The sequence below is a fragment of the Ochotona princeps genome, chromosome 3, assembly GCF_030435755.1.
Source record: "Ochotona princeps isolate mOchPri1 chromosome 3, mOchPri1.hap1, whole genome shotgun sequence".
NCBI classification, from domain to species: Eukaryota; Metazoa; Chordata; class Mammalia; order Lagomorpha; family Ochotonidae; genus Ochotona; species Ochotona princeps.
This window is the reverse complement of record NC_080834.1, coordinates 116,018,651-116,036,826: the sequence shown is the minus strand read 5'-3', so window position 1 is coordinate 116,036,826 and position 18,176 is coordinate 116,018,651. Positions and strand designations below refer to the sequence as shown.

Sequence of the window (18,176 nt, the reverse complement as noted above, 5' to 3'; positions counted from 1 at the left end):
TTCCCTCCCCAAATAATCATACTGCCAGGTCAGGCCTAGGTAGCAGGTGTGAGGAGTGACTGGAATGTGGGCCCTGCCGGCTTCAGCCGTTTTGACTTTACTATTACTTTCGTACGGTTCTGGTTATCCACCAATGAGATGTAACCCCACCCCAATGTACCGCGGCCCCTCCCCTAATCCCCGCCCACACGTCACGTGTGACAATCTCAGTCACCAATGCCTTGAGTCCCGCCCACAGCCCCTCCCAACCAGTTCTCCATGGCCCCCACACTTTGCAGGCTCACCTGGGTTGTCTAAAGGAGCCTCCATGTGCGCCGGTTCCTCTTCTCCTTTTACTTGGCTCTTCCCCCGTCCTCCATCTTGCTCCTTCTCCTACCCGGGCAGCCCCCATCTTGCCACCATGGCAGTCGTTTCCCTTCTAGTTCTCTTCCTTCCCCGCTCCTGCGCCTACCCCGTTGCAATAAAGGACCTCCTAAGCACCTCGTTGAGTCTGGGCATTTTGCCTTGCAGTAAACTTACCACGAAAAGAGGACTAGGGTGTGGGAGTTAGCTGCACCTAAGAACTTTAAGTGTGCCTGAAAACTAAACCCAGGAACTCCATCTAAGTCTCCCATTTGGGTGACAGTCTCAAGTGCTTGGCCGTCTTCCCCTGCATTCCTGGTCGCATTAGTAGGAAGGTTGATGGAGAGTAGCGAAGCTGGGGTTTGGGCTGGCATTCCAGTAATGCCAACATCACAGCCAGCTGCTGTAGCCACATTGCCACACCATGAGATACTTAAAGTCAGGGAGTGTTTTGCCTCTTCTTTTGTTGTTTTTTGTTCAAGATTATTTCATCTACTGGGGGATTTTTATGGGGCCATACAAAGTTTAGTGAATTTTCTCCTAGTTCTATGAGATATATCTTTGGCATTTTCATAGGGGTGGCATTGAATCTGAATTGCTTTGGGTGGCATGCACATTTTCAGTTTCCTCTGCACGGACGCCAGACATTTTTTCATTTGTGCCGCCTTCAGTTTCTGTCACCACTGTTTCGTAGTTTTGCTTTGCGTGTGTATGTATGGCGTTTAGATGTGGGATTTTCTGAATTTCATTTTTTGATAACTCACTACTAATGTGTAAAACACTTCTGATTTTTGTATAGTAACTTTGTATTGTGCAACTTCACTGATTTTTTTAAATTCTGAAAGTGTTTTGGTGGAGTCTTGGAGACTTTGTTTATAAAATCACCCTCACATCCTGTCACCTGTGGGCACTGATGAGTTGATGTTCTCACCACAGAGGATGCTCTGGTAACAATCCCATATCATGTTGGATAGAAGTGGTTATAATGGGTATCTTGTCTTGTTCCACATTTTGGAAAGCAATCAGTTTGTCCCCACACACTATGAGGTTAGTTGTTGACTTATTATACATAGCCTTTATTATGTTGAAGCATGTTCTTTTTAAATCTAAATTTTCTCACTTTCTAAAAAGATTTAATTTTTTTTAATTGAAAAGTCAAATTTACGGAGAGAGGAGAGACAGAAAGATCTTCTGTCCACTGGTTCACTCCTCAAGTGGCCACAATGGCTAAAGCTGAGCAGATCTGATGCCAGGAGCCTCTTCTGGGTCTGCCATACGGGTGCAAGGTCCCAAGGCTTAACATGCACATGTAATTTAGGGATTTTTTTGTCCTCATACTAAAGACATAAATACTTCGTGCTTTGTACATCATAGTTATCATATTAGAGAAGTATGGGTTTACGTAATAATTCTACCAGTGAATTTTCTGCCTTTCTTCTTCAGTAACTTCCTTTAGCATTTCAGGTAAAACAAGCCTTTCATCCTTTGTTTAGAATGTCTTTACATCTTCCCTTGGATATCATTTCTGTGTACATTACTATTCACTAGCAGATCCGCCCCTTCAGTACTGTGAACCGCCCCCACCCCAACCCCCGGCTGGTAAGGTTTCTGCTTTGATGGCTGCGCCAGTCACTTTCATGTGGTGTGTCTTTTCTCTTTCAGCTCAGAATCTTGTTTGGGTTAACCTGGGAAAGCTTGGTTAGATGTTTTGGAGGATAGACTTGGCTGAGCTGGATCTGCCAGTGACCTCTGACTTTACTATACTGAATATTTTTTCTGCATATTTGGGTATTTTCTGTTTTATTTGAATATGTTTTCCTTCACTTTGGAATTCTCACGTCCCTCATGAATCCCAATAATTCAGATATTTACTTAGTTGGGCATGCCTCCAAGTTCTCATAAGCTTTCTTCATTTGATTCTTCTTTCTCCTCTGTGTATTTTTTTTTTAATATTTGTTTTTTTTTTTTAAAGAGTTATTCATTTTATTACAGCCAGATATACACAGAGGAGGACAGACAGAGAGGAAGATCTTCCGTCCGATGATTCACTCCCCAAGTGAGCCGCAACGGGCCAATGCGCGCCGATCCGAAGCCGGGAACCTGGAACCTCTTCCGGGTCTCCCACGTTGGTGCAGGTTCCCAAGGCTTTGGGCTATCCTTTACCGCTTTCCCATGCCACAAGCAGGGAGCTGGATGGGAATCAGGGCTGCCGGGATTAGAACCGGCGCCCATATGGGATCCCGGGGCTTTCAAGGCGAGGACTTTAGCCGCTAGGCCACGCCGCCGGGCCCTTTTTTAAATATTTGAAAGGCAGAGACACAAGGAGAGAGACATCTCATCTTCCATCTGCTGGGTTACTCTTCAAAAGCCCACAACAGCCAGGGCTTGGGCAGTGCCTAGGTGCTGTGGTAGGCCTTCCTGCCTCTCAGCCACAGCAGCGGGAAGATGGAGCCCAAGTGGTGGCACTCAATCCCAGGCACTTGTATACAGGATGCTGGTTTCCTGAGGCAGATCAACCCAGCATGTCTAAAAGCATGCTGAACTGCTTTAAAAAAAATCTTGTCTCTGAACTCACTGGTTTTTCTTACTGTTTCTTCATCTGGTAGACTTTGTAGTTGAAAGTTTTTTTTTTTTTTAGGATTTATTTATTTTTATTGGAAAGTCAGATTACAGAGAGGAGAGACAGAAAGATCTTCCATTTGCTGGTTCACTCTCCACGTGGCCGCAATGGCTAGAGCTGGAGCTGAACCAAAGTCCAGAGCCAGGAGGTTCTTCCAGGTTTCCTACGCGGTTGCAGGGTCCCAAGGCTTTGGGCCATCCTTGAATGCTTTCCCAGGCCACAAGTAGGGAGCTGGAGCAGCTGAGATGCAAGCCGGTGCCCATACAGGATCCCGGTGCATGCAAGATGAGGACTTTAGCCACTGGGCCACCACGCTGGGCCCGATTTGTTTGATTTTTTTAAATTGTCATCTCTTTGTTAGTTATTTTGAGCCCATATTTGTGCCAAATCCAATTCCATGCTGCTTAAAATGAACTGGGTTTCCAAAAGGGTAACTTGTGCCTTTAAGATTCTGTTCGGTGGTGGGATAGGGCCAGGCGCCTATTGCCATAGTTACCGATAGGTCAATAGCAGATCACAGCTGGATCCAATAACCTACTCTGAGCAGCAGACATGGATTAGAATAAAGAGCTGGAATGCAAATTCACTCAGTTGGGGGTCATGGCACTACTGTAGCCACAAAGGCATGTAGAGAGGCTGGCATTGGTCTGGGCTCAGGGCATGAGGACATGCCCAGTAATGGGTGTGTCAGCTCAGCACTGGGTACCGAGTCATAGTTCCATTGTTCTTTGCTGTCTGCGCAAGATTAGAAAAATAGTAAACATGGCTGCTCTCCACTGAGACGGACAGTAGGCTGGGTCACACTGGGTTCTCCATCGTCAGGCCCTATGCAATCAGTGGGGCACACCAGGCCCACGTGAGACTACCAAAAGGAGTCCATCTCATGAGGACTCCAGTCTGCCTCGCACAGCTCTCAAGGAGCGGTGGCTTGTGGGCAGACACCTTTGGGCCTTTGAAGGTGCCTCACAGTGGTGACCCTGGCTCTGAGCTTCAAAGAAAAAGTTCTTCTTCCTGCCCCACTTACTACCCACCACATGGAGTCTTGCTGTGTTGTCTGCTAGAAGCCAAGGGTGTGGTGGTGGAGCAGTATCTTCGCCACCTAGCTAAGGAGGGTCCAAAGACAGTTCACACAAACAGACCTAGGGACAGGGGCTGTGCTTCCAGACTGAATCCCTTCCTGCTTCCAAAAGAGAGGGGCTGTCTCTCCATGCTGCATTGCCTGGAACTGAGGGGAAGGTGACACACATCAGTCTTTCATTATCATACTAAACCACGCCCTTTGTGTATGTATTACCCGGCTTCGTTCACTCTGATGACTCAGAATACAAACAACTGTTTAAGTCTCTGGGGGCAACTGGCCACCAGTTAGCACCAACTTGTTCCACTTCATTCTCAGTTTTTTTGTTGGGAAAAATACAGTAATTTTCAATTAAATGTTACTTATGCAAGTGTCAAAGTGGCCTGAAACCACAATATCGACACTGTTGGATTTAGACTTTGCACCCCTGAAGTATGTGAGGCCACAGTGTAAAGTAAGGCTCCTTCAGATGGTGCAGTGTTAGACTCAGGCCAATCCACTGCCCCATGGCACTGGCATCCCATATTGGTGCCGGTTTCTATAACGGCTGCTCTACTTCTAATCCAGCTCTCTGCTTTTGGCCTGGGAAAGCAGCCCAGGATGGCCCAAGTCCTTGGGTCCCTGCAACTATGTGGGAGACCGAGAAGAAGCTCCTGGCTCCCAGCTTCAGATTGGCTCAGTTCTGGTCTTGGCAACCATTTGGGAAGTAAACTCCCCAACTTCAAGAGTGGTATCTCATTAGTTACTCAGTAGCACGTTGTTCAACTCCATGGTGCTGTCAATTTTTTTGTTTTATCTACATTCCTGTTGTTGGCTTTGTTACATGACTTCTCATTTAAGGGAATGTATAGTGATGGCGTAGTAGAGACTGTCATATCCAAACGTGAAATACAATGCAGTATGCATCTCTACTTCCAAATCAAAGATGGACTCTTAATGAAAACTGTTGGATATAATATTTTGACAATAGGATGCCGGACTGTCTGGCATGGTCTGTACCAGCAGTGTCAGGACACAAATAATAGACTGATGGACTTATGCCTGCTTATGAAGGACTAAACTATTGTAATAATATGGGGAAAATCAGTTGGGGGTGGGGGTGGGAATTTGGGGAGGAGGAAAGGAAATCCCAAACCCTATGGAACTGTACCATAGAATTCAAATTCAAATTAAAAAAAAAAAGAGTGGTCTCTTCCATCTGCTGGTTCATTTCCTCAGTGCTTGCAACAGTCAGGGGTAAGCCAGGTGAAAGCCAGAAGCACAGAAGTCCATTTGGTCTGCCAGATGGGTGGCAGGAATACACGTCCTTGTGTCATCTGCTGCTGCTTCCCAGGACGCATTAGCAAGAAGCCAGGCCGGAAGCACAGCAGCTGGGACTCGGATACAGGAAACAAGTGTCTGACATGGCAACTTAACCTGCTATGCCACAGTGCCCACCCCCGGAAAGAAACTCAGAATCCATATAAGGAGCTATTAGTTGCAGTCTTGAGTTTTTCCGAGCAGGCATCTGGAGCCAGTTACGGCTGGTAGTGATGGCCATTTTTTTTTTGGTTTCTTTCACACAGAATTTCCTCACGTGGCATTTGGAGGGGCAAAATGAAAGGCAAGGAGCCGAAAATAACATAATCAATGGCAGTGCAACCCAAGCCAAAGAGGAAGATCATCAGTCGAGAGAGTGAGTGTGGTGTGTTGAGTGTTCGTCACTGGAGACTAATGGCTCCGCTAATGCTTCCGGACTGAGCCAGGCCCGGCCAGGCAAAACACATCCGAGATAACTTAGGTTAAATGTGGGGCTCATGAGTCCATTCCCAAGTGGTTCAAAGCATCAACACAGCACAAGGATCACGTCTAAAAACCCACAAATTCCTGTGGTTGCTGGAAGCTAGTCAAGGGAAGATCTGGGACAGGAACCAGTTTAAAGAACAAAACACTGAAAGGGTTGTGTGGGTTACGGGCTGTACCATCTGCCTCATCTAGAGCACACTGCCTTGTTTCTGTAAGGGACTCAGGGACCACCATAAAAGAACCACACCATCTTGCCGTTTTATTTCCATGCTGGGCTTATTTTCCTTCCACTTCGATGAGCTTCTCCCATATGCCATTTCAGATTTGTCTAATCGGAGGGTTTCTTGGCCCGCTGCTCCTTTTCTGAAGTCAGCAGGCTTTCCCTGGGCCCTGGCCGACACTGGGGGTCCTTCTCTAGGGCACCCTGCTTCTCTGGCCCCCAGCTGGCTTCTCCTGGGAGTCGGTGAAGCAACAGAGTGGGAACCGCCTTCTGTGTGGGGCCCACTTAGCTTTCCTAGGTTAGATTTCTGTTTTTGGCTAGAACTCAATGTTACACGTCATCTGACATAGACCATTCTTTTTTACTTTTGTCTTAAAGATACTTGTAAAAATGGACCTTTAGGAATATGAGCCCACACCATTTCCCTAACTCATCCCCATTTTAACTCAGCATTGACCTTCTTTATTTTTAGGGGGAGGAGGACGGGCCTCATTATGACCTCATTCCATTTATGTTTCCTTATCCCTGAAACAGCACTTCAAAGTAGCAGTAGGGCCATGAGAGCATCCTGCTGCTCCCTTGGGACCTGTTTCATCATCAGTGATCTGCTCTTACGCAAACTCAGTGCTTTCACCTCTTTAGGCTCAAAACAAAGTTTGGAAAAACAGATCTACAAATGTAACACTACCACACAGAAGTGCATGTGTGTGTTTTTCGAACATACTGCTGTATAATATTGAAACCTGCATTTCACAAATTGTCGAGATTTATCACATCTTTAAAACACATATCAAAACCACAAAGCTTAAAACTTAAGTACAGAAAACTGTAAATGTAGATTTACTCCTATCATAGGAATCTTTTTTTAGTTTTTTTTTTAATTATTAATTACATTGCATTATGTGACACAGTTTTATAGGCTCTGGGATTCCCCCCCATCCCTCCCCACCCCATGGTGGATTCCTCCACCTTGCTGCATTAACACATTTCAAGTTCAGTTGAGATTCTTTCATTGCAAGCATATATCAAGCATAGAGTCCAGCATCTTATTGTCCAGATAAGTTCAACAACTTGTTGGGGAGACCATCTCTGGTCTGAAGGTAGAGCTGGCAGAGTGTCATCCCAATCAATTAAAAGCCCCAACATAACATCAGCAACAATTTATAACGTTATGGAGTTATTTGACATGGTATTGAGTAACCAATATGTTAAAAAAATGCAAGTTCTTCATCACATCCTGTGGCTTCTACATCGACATTTCAATTCTAGTTTATATACAACTGGCTTCTATACACCTTAAAATGGCTATAGGGTACTATTCAGCTGTCTCATGTCTATTTTCATTATAGTATTTAGCATTTCATAGCGATGAAGCATAATTTTGCTGAACCTGGCTTTTTTCCAGGTAGTCTAGACTGGCTTATAACTAACAAGACATGTGTCAACAGTTGAGGTGCAGAACAGTTTTAGGAGGGGTGTGCAGAGAAATCTTCCATACCCCAGTGAGGACTAACTAATCTTTGTGTCCCACCTAGTAAAGTGTAAGTGAATCCACGCTGACCATTTCCTGTCTGATTCTAAGCTTTCCTTGTTCTCTGTCTATGCTAGATTTTTTCTTTTGAGGGGTTCCCAGAGCGATCCTGATGGTTATTGCCAGAAAGAGTGGGGACCCCAAGTTGGAACCAAGCAAGGACCAGAGAAAGCTCCCCTCCCTAGTCCCAAAGAAGTTTACTGTTCTTCTGTTTCTGCGGACTGCTCAGGGCTCCTGACTGTTGTTCTGACGCCCTTGGATCCTGTGAGGAAGGATCTGGGCTTCTTCCATCCCATGTGGTAGATCCAAGCGGGAGTGAATGACCTCAGAGTGCTTGGCCTCCGAAGGCACTCCAATTCCCCGTGGTCTCCTTGGCAGTTGGGATGTAGTATAGGAATATTTTTAATGGCTGTGTATGTATCAGCAATGACCAGAGTATGACTATGAGCCATGTGTTTTGGCTTTAATTTCTCTCACCTCTTTTGTGAATTAAGCCTTAGAAACAAGTTAGTAACTGATACGTAACCTTTCAGCTTTAAGATCTAAGAGCTTTAGACTATCCAGGTCTTAAAATGACCTGAGTATATATACTGATTCATCATGACCTGTATTCTCTAGGCATTTTTAGAAATAAAATTTCTATTTCTATCTTCAGTTGGTTAGGGAAATGACTGCATTAAATTACATTGATGAGGTGGGGGTGTGCTTTGTACAGTTTTTGGAGATAGTATCAAGTAACATCAATAGGTTTTTGTTTTTTTTGCAGGGATGGAAAATAAAGCCGTTTTGTCACATGTATTTCCACATGACGTCTTGAGATTCAGCTAAACATGACTGCCCTTTCTTCAGGAAACTGCTCTGCTCTGTACCAGTTACATCACACATACCAGCCCCTGGAAGCGAACTGTCTGCTCTTATTGATCATACTAGGGAAAATACTGTTAAACACCCTCACACTAGGAATGAGAAGAAAAAGCACCCAAGAAAACCTTATGGGATGCTTTTGTATTTCTGTAGCACTTGTTGACCTTCTACTTTTGATAAACATTTCCATTATATCCTATTTCAGGGATTTTGTACTTTTGGGCATTCGGTTTACTAAGTACCACATCTGCCTGTTTACTCAAATTGTTTCCTTTACTTACGGTTTTTTGCATTACCCCGTTTTCCTGACAGCTTGCATAGACTATTGCCTGCATTTTTCTAAAACCACCACACTGTCATTTAAATGTCAAAAGTTACTTTATTTCTTTGTAGTACTTATAACTTGGACTGCAGTCCTGGCTTACGTTTTGGGAGAGCCATCCATCTACCGCAGCCTAAAGACACAGAAAGGCTTTTCTTACCAGTGTCCTTTCTACATCAGCCATCAGAGCCACTGGTTGTCGTTTGCCATGATGCTGGTCGTACTTGTGGCCTTTATAACCTCTTGGTCAGAGGTCATCACCTTGGTGCAGGCAATTAGAATAACTTCCTACAGGAATGAGACCATCCTATATTTCCCTTTTTTATCCCACTCTAGCTATAATGTGAACTCTAAGAAAACGCTCTTGCCTAAGCTCCTTGTCTGTTTTCTCGGGACCTGGCTACCATTTGTACTACTTCAAGGAATCATCCTTTTACTGAAAGTACAGATACCAGCCTATATAGATCTGAACATTCCCTGGTTGTACTTTGTCAACAGTTTTCTCATTGCTACAGTTTACTGGTTTAATTGTCACAAGCTTAATTTAAGAGATGTCGCATTGCCTGTAGATCCATTTGTCGATTGGAAATGCTGCTTTATTCCACTTACAGTTCATCATTTTGAGCAAACTGAAAAACCTGTAGCAATAATCACATGCTAATGTGTTGACAGGTTGGAACTTAAGACTACGCAAGGATTATAATTTTACAAAAGGAAAAGAATGGCAACTTTGGACATAACCAAAAATATAAACTGAAGCTTTCTGCTCTCCCTTTCGTAGTTTTTCTGGATGATTCCTTTGAGGTTGATATTATTTATTCAGTAGTATTTTCTTTCAAAAACACAACTCCAGGAGACTTCTATACTAACTTATTTACTCAAAAATCAAACAACTTTTGGACATACCAATGTCTATGTATCCAAAAAAAATCTATAAGGCACAAAATGTTGTGTAAAATTAAAATGTCACTGCCAACTTTGATACAAAGTTAAATAAACCTTTGATCAAATTCACAGCAAGCATATCAAGACTGTTTCCTTAAAACAATCTGGTGTAAACTTTGTTAACACAGGGAAGATTTTACACATTTCTGATTCTGTGTCATACACTTGCACATAATCAACCAGCAGCTATCACATTGCAGAAGTGAAGTTTGTAAGACTTGGCATTACCTACCTTTGGGGCTGGATAATTCGGTGTTTGGAGGGGTGAGGGGGTCTACTTTGGGCATCATGAGCAACATGTGGCACAATCCCTGCTTCACCAGTGACAATAAACACATGCTGCTCAACCTCTCCTCGTGAGGGGGTGGGCACAGGCACGCTTTTAAGAATGACTGAAATAGGGAACAGCTCGATAGTGCAGTGGTTAAGGTCCTCACCTTGCACGCCCGGGATTCCATATGGGCGCTGGTTCTTAATCCCGGCAGCCCTGATTCCCATCCAGCTCCCTGCTTGTGGCATGGGAAAGCGGTAAAGGATAGCCCAAAGCCTTGGGAACCTGCACCAACGTGCGAGACCCGGAAGAAGCTTCTAGCTTCGGATTGGCTTGGCTCCAGCCGTTGCAGCCTCTTGGGGAATGAATCATCGGACGGAAGATCTTCCTCTCTGTCTCTCCTCCTCTCTGTATATCTGACTTTCCAATAAAAATAAATAAATCTTTTTAAAAAAAAAGAATGACTGAAATAAAGCATTTATGAATTGCAGGAGTCACTTTAAGGGGTAAATACTTTAATGGCCATTGAGCATTTATAAATGCTCAACCTAGCATTTCCAGAATTTGGTGGCTTTTATCTATATTATTGTCCCATTTTTGTACATCATGACCCATATATTTATTTGCACACATATATAAGTTATAATACTTACCCTTACAGGTTAAGCTCAGATGCACAAATGGATAACTTCCCATTATCTGGAAAATATACTTAAATTCAATTCTATGAAATACTAATGGAAAAGATTTAGGAAATGCTTCCAGTCTGCCAGGCTGCAAGTCTGTTTTTAAAGCATTTTACGTGAAGCGACTGATTTGATCCTCAAAACAACTCTAGTGGGAACTCTTATTCTCCTCTTACTACAAATGAGGAAACTAAGATAGTCAAGCTCAAACTTTGGATCAAAACCCAGAAGTGTGGCTCGCGAGTTCACTAGTCCTATTTGTCATTTCTCAGAAAAACTGATTGTTTCAAAAGTTAATGAAATGGCAACTGTTTCAACTGAAAACGCACAAAGCCATGAACCCATGAACATCTGAAGGCTTTGAAGTCGCCCAGCGCAGAAACCCAACCCACATACTTGAGCTCATTCATGTGTCTTCAGTTAGCATCCAGCAGGGAGGGACAGGTTGGGAAATGGCCATGTAGGTAGGTAGGAGTCCTTTGGGTTCCAAGTACAGACTGAGCATTCCAACCCAGAAATCTGCAATGCTGTTTGAGTATTTCAGATTACTGAATTAGGGATGCTCAATAAGTGAAGAATGTACAAATATCCTAAAATAGGAAACCCTTTTGGTCCCAGGCATTTCATATAAGGGATATTCACGTGTAACTCAGTCCCAACCTGAAAAGCTAAGTACTGGGAAAATGACGTGGTAAACTACTAAAAGAATATCTTTTGGCTGTCCATTTCTGCTGTTGGTACACCCGGGGGGCATTCTGGCTGCCAAGTCTCAAAATTTTTATTATTCCAACTGTATTAGTTTTTCATTACTATGATGAAATACCTGAAAGGTGAAACAGCACAGTGCTGGCTCTTTGGGAGGTCCTACTGGCTACATCACCTCATGGCACATGGCGTCACAACACAGGCAAAGGGGAGGATCACATGGACACGAGAAGCCAGGGTGCAGCATGGGGCCAGTCGTGCACGTCTGGCTTACATGTACTTCTCAGTCCGGCCACAGTAAGCCCACAGTCCCGTACATGAACCCTTGGGAGAACACCAACCGATAAGCATCCCCTTGCTTCAGGTATAAACTCTCAAGGAATGATCGTCTGGCTTAACTTGAATCATCCATCCTCCCCTGTGGGGGGCAGAATCTGTTCACAGACACTACAGACTAAAAAAAAAAATGACAACACCCAAATAGTTCAAAAGTATGGTATATATTTTTTTTTAAAAAATCAGATTTTTCTATGAAAACCAAATGCACAGGAAGCCCTTATTTACTTATTAGTTTTTCCTCTGAATGAAGTGGCTTAATAACTGGTCATAAAATGGGATTGCATTTTTTAAAAGATTGAACTTTATTAGCAAATATTTATTTTTTCTTTGAAGATTTTAAACCAGGAGCAATGGTAACTATTCCAAGTCCGTAATTAAGCTTTTTAACTTTGAAGATTCTTTACATGTCAAACTCTTATTACACAAAAAAGAAATTATCGAATAGACAGCCAAATGGAAGAGGCTTTTATTTGTAAAGAAATGAACTTACAACTGGTCTACAATATATTATTGAATATAAACAATATAAATAAACGATCCTGGAGGCCCATGAATTTTCCATCCAGACCCACATGGAGCAATGTTACAACAATATTCTATGTGAAAATGTGCAGGGAACAAAGGTGCAATTACAAGCAAGTTTAAGCAGCAGAGAATAAGGTGCTTTAATAATCAATGTTGCCATCAACAAACAGTTGAATGCTCAATTTTACTTCATTGAATAGACACAACAAATAAGGAAATGTAAATTCATACACATGCTACTCATAATATGAAAGTGCTTGCTTTGTTTAAAAAAATACACCAAATGGACACTTTTTACATATATCATGGTGTGCTCTTATGCAAAATTAACTTTGTTTTCAGGATATACATTTTTAATCTGTACCTATAGATACCAGTCAGGGGACTCTAATGCTAAGAGTACTAAAACTATTTTGATTCCTGTGAGAAGGACTCATACAATATCCAATGTAATGAATACACCTAATATATCAGGTTAACATTTGTTTCCTGTAAAGTAAAAAAAAAAAATTTTTAATAAAAAAAAAAGAGCTTTCTTTTCCCTTGGTGATTTGGTGATACTTTGTTCATCCTGGGTAGATTATCTTTTGAGGTTTCAATAATATAAAAATTCATCTTTAGTACAATAGGAGGAACCAAACAAGATTTTAAAAAAAATCAGTTAACCATGCACTTGAAGCATCAAAAATTAAAACAAAAAGTTTATCATAGCCTTTTACCTTCCTTTAAAAGAAGATGTAAAATATGCATTTAGTGAAGAGCCTGGAAACGCCTGCTACGGTGCGGGTATCCACTCTAGTTTCCAACCTTCACCACAGGCGTAAACCTCACCTTGCGGGTAGTTTTTTAAAACTAACTTTGACAGAGACTAAGTCTTTGAGGGAGGTTATCTAGTTACTCAACCTAGAAATGATAAAGAAAAATTACGCCAGCTACAGACTTTTGAAAACTTAAAATTTTAACAGCATAAAATATTTGAAAAAAAATAGGGATACTTTACAATTAAAACACTCTAAAGGCTATTTTTAACAATGGGACAGTTTTCTTTAAAACCTAGGCTATCTGGCTAGTCAGATGTTAGTGTTCTATTTTCAATCTGGAAGATTCTAACATAGATTCTAATCCAGCACTTATCTGGATACTTTCCTGTCTTAAAAGCTGTTAACTATGATACACAAAGGGTTTTGAAATACTTTTTGTCTATATGAAGAAACAAACTGATTACTAGTATTTAAAGCTGTGTCAACAGGAATTACAATGTGGTTTCACAGACTCCCAGCATGATAAGCAAACTTTATCCAATTAATAATTCCTTCTTCCATTTAATGTTTACTTTCCGAACACCGGGCAATTCAACATGGAACACCTGGCAATTCAACATGGAATAAGCTTCTTTTAGCAAAAGCTCTTAAGTTTATAATGGATCATTTAAAAGGGAAAGAAAACTAAGCAGGAACAACTTTAAAAGTATCCCATTATGTGCTTTAGCACCATAATTTTAAAGCTAGGGGTACCTTAAACCAATATCAACATTTTGAGTAGAGCAGACATCATACTGTTTAGTTGGAGGCTAAAACCAAGTAGTTTGTCAAGGTGTCATCTATAACTACTTAACCAATTACAAGGAAAACCCCAGTCTGCAGTCCAGTATGTTAGCCATGGAAATTCCATAGGTATATTAACCTACTTCTTACTACTGAAGCAGACGCACACATTATTTAATATTTAATGCTTAATACTTCTAAGTATTCCAAGCAAATATTTTAAACACCGGGCACATTTGGTTTGAGGCAAGGCAGAAAAGCCTCTTTCTAAAGTAGACTATTGTTTATTTTAATGATGACTGCAGGCTCCACCCTCTCTCATAAACACCTTTTTTTTTTTACTGCCATCAATTTAAGCTCCAAAACATGGGACTAACACTGATAACAGTCCATAAAGTTACACTTTTCAAGCCAATGAATGATGGCTACTATTAATCCTCATCACATTTAGTTAAAATTTTTAAGTTAAAAATTGATTATGAAGCTAATTTGAATAGGCAGTCTAAAGGGACTTTAATTAAAATTATGACACCAGCATAACAGTTGCGAAATTATACTGGCTTTTCCACATTAGCATTCATTTATTACTACTTCTTAACAACATATTTTATCTTGTATAGTTTCATACTGAATATTACAAAACAACAGCTGTATGTGTGAAGGGCAATAGCATTTTGCTAAAGTATAAAGTATAGCTAGATGTTCTTATTTTTACTTCTAATATATCTGATTAAAGTTGTCCTCTTTTAATAAAATGTCCGCATGCTTTAGAAAGAGAGAAAGAAAAAGGAAACAAAGAAAAAGTAGAGAAACAAGAATGTATGGAAAACCTTTATGAAAAGGTTCCAGAACCTCCCTGCTGGTGGGGAGTCTGCATGTCTCAGAGCAGAGGAGGAGCTGGGCTTCAGGCAGCAGGAGGAACGCATGGCCTCTCTCAGTGTATGCTTAGATACAGTGCGCTCAGAAACAGCCAAATGTTTTCTCTGGAATGTCATGATAATTACATTTGCATTCATGCTTTACTACAACTCTCAAGTAAAGCTTTCTCATTGTATAGTTTCATAGTAATTAAGCTCTAAAAATAACTTGCAAAACCTTTAGGGATTCTTAAAATTTTAGGAAACTTGCCAATGAAAGTAATACAATTTTAGGCCTTCTTCCGGAGGAAATGGCTTTTACTGCTGCTTTGAAGGAAATTATACAATGATACATTTCAGGAACTTCTAACAAAAGAGGACCATCTCCCTGAAGACTTCTCTTTTTTAAAAGGTGTACAGCTTAATGAGTCAAAATTTACTTTCAGTAAGAGTGCGTATTTACTTTTCCTAACACTGTGTGCTTATCCATATTGAATCACAATCTCTGAAATGAAATGAAATGCTCTAAATAGATTTACCAAATATAATGCATGTGGGTTAAACACCATGATCCACACCGTTATGTGCCACAGAAACAGAGGTAGGCTTGTATCCACTGAAACCCACCCTAGTGCAGGGGAAGCTGGAGCTCTGCGCCCTTCCTTAGACTGACACACAACCTGACAAAGACGACCTGACAATGTCTTTTTTTTGGCAACAGTCTACAAGATTGGTTCAAGTGGCATCTGTACAATGGAAATTTGCCTTTGTAATTCTGACAACTCCTAAGAAACAGCATTTGAGTTTCTAACAACTATCCTCCAACTGTAATAGCTGTCACATGTCTCAGAAATCAAGCATCACTAACTTCTGTATCATAAGAATTATCGGTGTCTATGCTCAGGTAATGGAAAATGAGTTTCATGGGCTCCAGCAATGATTTATTATGTAAAACTACCAATGAAAGCCATAATCTATACTAAACAGCTCCTCTTAACTGCATAAACCTCTAGGATCTAGAATGCTTTTCTATTTGTCTTCTCCACTTCCCCAACCTCGTTCCCAGAAAACTTTCCTCTGGGCCCACTACATACAGATATATATTGTGCAAAAGAAACTGACTGAGCAGACATTTTGCATAGATGGACCAGTTTCCACTGCCAAAAGGTATCGCTGTAACCTGATGGTCATGTCCTGCCCCAGCTGCCTCCCTTCCTAAAGTTAGCCCCACCACAAAAGTCTCTAAGGATTGCAGGCAATGGTCGCTACTAAAATGTTGACATAGTTCATCTGCAGCTAGAGAAGGTACTAGGAGTACAGAGGTGAGACCCCTTCACACCAGACAGCTAAATGCTCCATGACATTAAGCAGCATGTACAGCTGCCATTCACCAAGAGTGAGAGTTTCCAAACCATGAACTATAATAGCCTTTTGTGGTGGAAAATGTGTAACTGTGGGTTTCATTCAGTGGTTACAGCTGTGACGTCAGCTTAATTCAGTTTGTACTTTCCAAAATTGTTTATACACTTGTAAAATTGGCCCAAGACTTATAACTACATTGCCTCCCTGTCATACTTGTGCCATGGCAATAACAAAGCCATAGAAATGTAAATAATGGGCTTTAAAATATTCAATTAAACAAGCAAGTGAAATGGGACGCTAAGATTACAATAAAAGATTTGTGTCTGTGGATTGATGTTTGATTATAATTTTATACTTGCTATATGAAGATTAGCTATCTCAAAAATTATTCAAAAACATGATTGCTGTATTCTTTCATACAGTTCTAAAAGTTCCAACACATGAGAAAACAAAAAATTAACAGAAGGATGCCTATTAAAAATCACTTCTATTTTAAATTTGGTAAAACATGAATATTCGCTACCAAAGTGCAGAAATGTATTCAGTGTAGAAGTGCATGCCAACTAAGAACGGCGGCAGACTGCCCTGCCTGCCTCTTTCCCCTTCTCAAGCTTTTGCACCAGCATTTCTTTCCTTCTATTCCACTTCACCTACTCCTAGACCCCAGCCCTTATAATATAATGGTAAAAAAAAAAATGTGCTTTTTAGGGAATTCCACAGCAAAGCTGAAGGTCTCATCATGGAAATATTCTATCCCACTTTAACGGACAGCACTCTCTCAGCCTGCACTGGCTGTATCACAGTTGCATAGCTGTGTTTTACACATGACTATACAAGCCTTGATGAGTATTAATGTCACATGAAAACAACTTTTACAAATACATTGTTTACTTTCCAAGGAACACAAAGCTTTAAGCAAATAAAAATTCAGACTTGTAGTTTTTTCCTTCAATGGGAAAAGATTCAAAGAAATTAGAAAATGCAAACTTATACAGCAAGAGAAAGAACTTCCCATGTTCCCTCTCTGTTTTCCATATGCTCTCCCCAGTCGAACTCTAGGGAAATAGTGGCCTTCCCCCCACGCCATACCGAAACAGCACTGACATGCAGTGTCATCTGTGTATTCATTGTACAAAGCCAAAAGCCTTGAAATGAACAGATTACGGGAGGGGCTGCACACCCAAGAAACAATGAAGTAACAGCCAACTGACAGTAAATGAACCGTTTAAAAATAAGACTCCTCAAAACGGTAATCGCGTATTCTGGCTAGGTTTTGAGTAAAGACAACAGAAGGTCATGCCCAGTCTTGAGATTTCAGATTATAAGGCATTCATCAATAGAAACTTTCTGTAAGCCCCTTTTGGATTGTGCTAGGTACTAGCTTTCAGTAAGTACAGAATGACTGATATTAGCAGAGGCAAAAACAAAAACAAAAAACAAGAACCTACAACACAGTTGCAAGTCGGTACCTGAAAGGCTATACCTAAAACAGCTTGGGGCCTAATGGTGGTGCCAGGGGAGCCCAACCCCAGCAGCCAGTGTCGCGGTAGGCGCAGCTTAGCTAGGACAGAGCTCTAGTCTCGGGAGACTCCTCCACGCTCCGTCCCTCACACAGGGGGCCGTCCCTCACGAATGCCTATCCTGAATTTGTATTCTGAAATTGCAAGATGGGAGAAAAGGCGAGTGTATGATGATTTGTTTGATAATGATTAACTGTGAACAAAGGAAAACTGACTAGAATACCTACCTTCTTTGAAACTCTAGGCCAGCAATCAAAATGTGATGTAAAGAAATACGTAACATTAACTGCAATTTACGATAGGTCTGGAACATGAGCCTTACGTTCTGTTAAACGTTCTAATCCTACACAGAACTATTGGTAAACATTGTTTGGAACATGACTACACAAGGAATCCCACAAAGCATACATTCAAACAAGAGGCATCTAGAGATTAAAAAAATTACCCGCTGTATTTTTGTATAAAAATAATCAACATTCTCTAATGTACACAAAGCCAAAAGATAAACATCTGTGATGTCTTTAGGGACATCTTAGTCTTCTACTAGCTCAACACAATTTTTGTGAAAAGAGCAGTGAGAATGAAACTCTTGGACACTTCTTTCTCCACTTACTGAACTTCTGCCAGACACCATATGTGTTCCTGCAGTTAGTGAGATGT

General features: G+C 41.3%; 1 protein-coding gene across 1 annotated transcript; it reads left to right on the top strand.

Annotated features, from left to right (window-relative positions):
• The first annotated feature begins 8,347 nt into the window (after nt 1-8,347).
• GPR160 (G protein-coupled receptor 160) lies at nt 8,348-9,776 on the top strand. Its single transcript, XM_004591336.3, has one exon. The coding sequence runs from the start codon at nt 8,407-8,409 to the stop codon at nt 9,421-9,423; it is 1,017 nt and encodes a 338-aa protein (XP_004591393.2). The 5' UTR covers nt 8,348-8,406; the 3' UTR covers nt 9,424-9,776.
• Nucleotides 9,777-18,176: the final 8,400 nt, after the last annotated feature.